At 39.2% G+C, this 1,716-nt stretch overlaps 1 protein-coding gene across 1 annotated transcript; it reads right to left on the bottom strand.

Annotated features, from left to right (window-relative positions):
* Positions 1-8: 8 nt before the first annotated feature.
* LOC112094530 lies at positions 9-1,709 on the bottom strand (the record flags this gene model as incomplete). Its single annotated transcript, XM_024175622.1, has 3 exons — positions 1,421-1,709; positions 860-958; positions 9-566 (listed from the first exon to the last, which is right to left on the bottom strand). Coding segments are annotated over exons 1-3 (923 nt in total), but the record flags the coding sequence as incomplete, so codon positions are not given.
* Positions 1,710-1,716: the final 7 nt, after the last annotated feature.

Genomic DNA, 1,716 nt, shown 5'->3' with positions numbered 1-1,716 from the left:
TGGGTTGCTTGTTGTAAGATGGGGATTTTGTTCTATGACGAGCATTATCCGACTCTATAATGTCTTCTGATTCAGAATGCCCTTCAAACTCAGAAAGATCGTTTGAAGATACCATAGGCACTGAACTTCTCTTACCAGTTTCTAACTCATAGTTGTCAATATCATCTTCTTCATCATCAAAATCATCAAAGCCAACACCGCGTCTACTAGTACATGCATCTGAATATTTCGCGTCATGGATCCTTGGCTCTCTGCTAGCTTTCTTAAAATCATATTCAGGCCTTCCAAAGTTTCCTCCTTTAGCTTCGTTATCTAAAGAAGTAGCTTCACCAATGACTGGAGAATCTGCATACTCAAAAGCAGCAACATCTGCCCCATCTGATTCATCGTCATCAAAGTCGAAATTCCATGCATTAGAAACCTCTGAACGCTTAGGCATTTTGTCCAACGTCATCCCAGGACCATGTTGCTTTTCTTGCATTCTGTTCTCCATGATTTCATCAGGTGGACGCTTGCAATCACAATGAAAACACACTGTGTTTCTCCGATAGTTTAAGAAGTTACACCTGCCAGACAATAGAACCAATGGCGAGGGTTTTTTATTTTATTTTTAGAGCTCCAGAAATATTTTACAACGGTGAAGAAGGCAAGCACAAAAAATCTTAAAGAGGTCAAGAGCAAACGTATATCAAGCAGCAAGAAATATCAGCTATCTAACAGAATATAACTAATCAACAGAGGAATGAATAAAGCCCATGGATGATAAAGCTTGAGACACACACACACACACATATAGCACTTTCACTAGCATTTAGTATGATTGTTCCTAAAACAAAAAGTACAGGGAATGAAATCTTACTGTGGGCATTCCCATTCGCCTGGAAGCAGCTGTCTTTTTGGACGTTTGGCATCGCATTGCAGGCACACAGTGTTCTTCGCAAAATTCATGAAGTCACACCTGATAGAAAATTAACAATTTTAAGAAAATCTGAGCACAAAATTACAACTCTAAGCACAGCCTAGACTCTAGAGTAACAATATATAACACATCCATCCAATCCATCAAATGCAATTCAAGAAAGCAACTGATAGTACTGGCAAGTGGCAACATCTAGTATCACTAGGATGGCGGGTTATTATCTATCACCTATGTAAGCATGTATCAGAATAAATACATTTGGAGGTCTACTCTAATTAAAAGCATTACATCCTGATTGTAGATATTTCCAAGAATGTGTCCAGAATAATGTGTTATCCCGTTACAATATGACTGAGAGAAACAGCTATAAAAAATATTGCAAGTAAAAAGGTTTTCCACAGAAAAACTGAAGTGCACCCTTTGCAGTAGTCCATCCAACATGTTAATCACAAAAGACAAAGCATGGGACATTAGTGGGAAAAATGTGACAGAAGAACATACTTGGGGCATAGCCAATCTCCTTTTTTCATCTCAATGTCATCACGTCCAACACGTTTCCTTGGAGGTGGAGGTGGCTGTTTTACTTTTGGGGGAGGCTTTCTAATTATTGGAGGTGGAAGATTAGGATCTATTGGTACAGAGCTCAACTTGACAACCTCATGAAGCAATTTACGAACTACGGTCTTCACAGATTTCTGCTTCAGAAGGGATTGGTTCACTACTGATCCATTCAGCGGATCAAAACCATATGCCAATAAAACACGCATAATGTCAATAGTCCGCGCCTCATCCTCTTT

Source organism: Morus notabilis, unplaced genomic scaffold (genome assembly GCF_000414095.1).
Source record: "Morus notabilis unplaced genomic scaffold, ASM41409v2 Scaffold10312, whole genome shotgun sequence".
Lineage (NCBI taxonomy): Eukaryota > Viridiplantae > Streptophyta > Magnoliopsida > Rosales > Moraceae > Morus > Morus notabilis.
The sequence above is the reverse complement of the archived record's forward strand: the minus strand, read 5'-3'. Positions and strand labels throughout refer to the sequence as shown.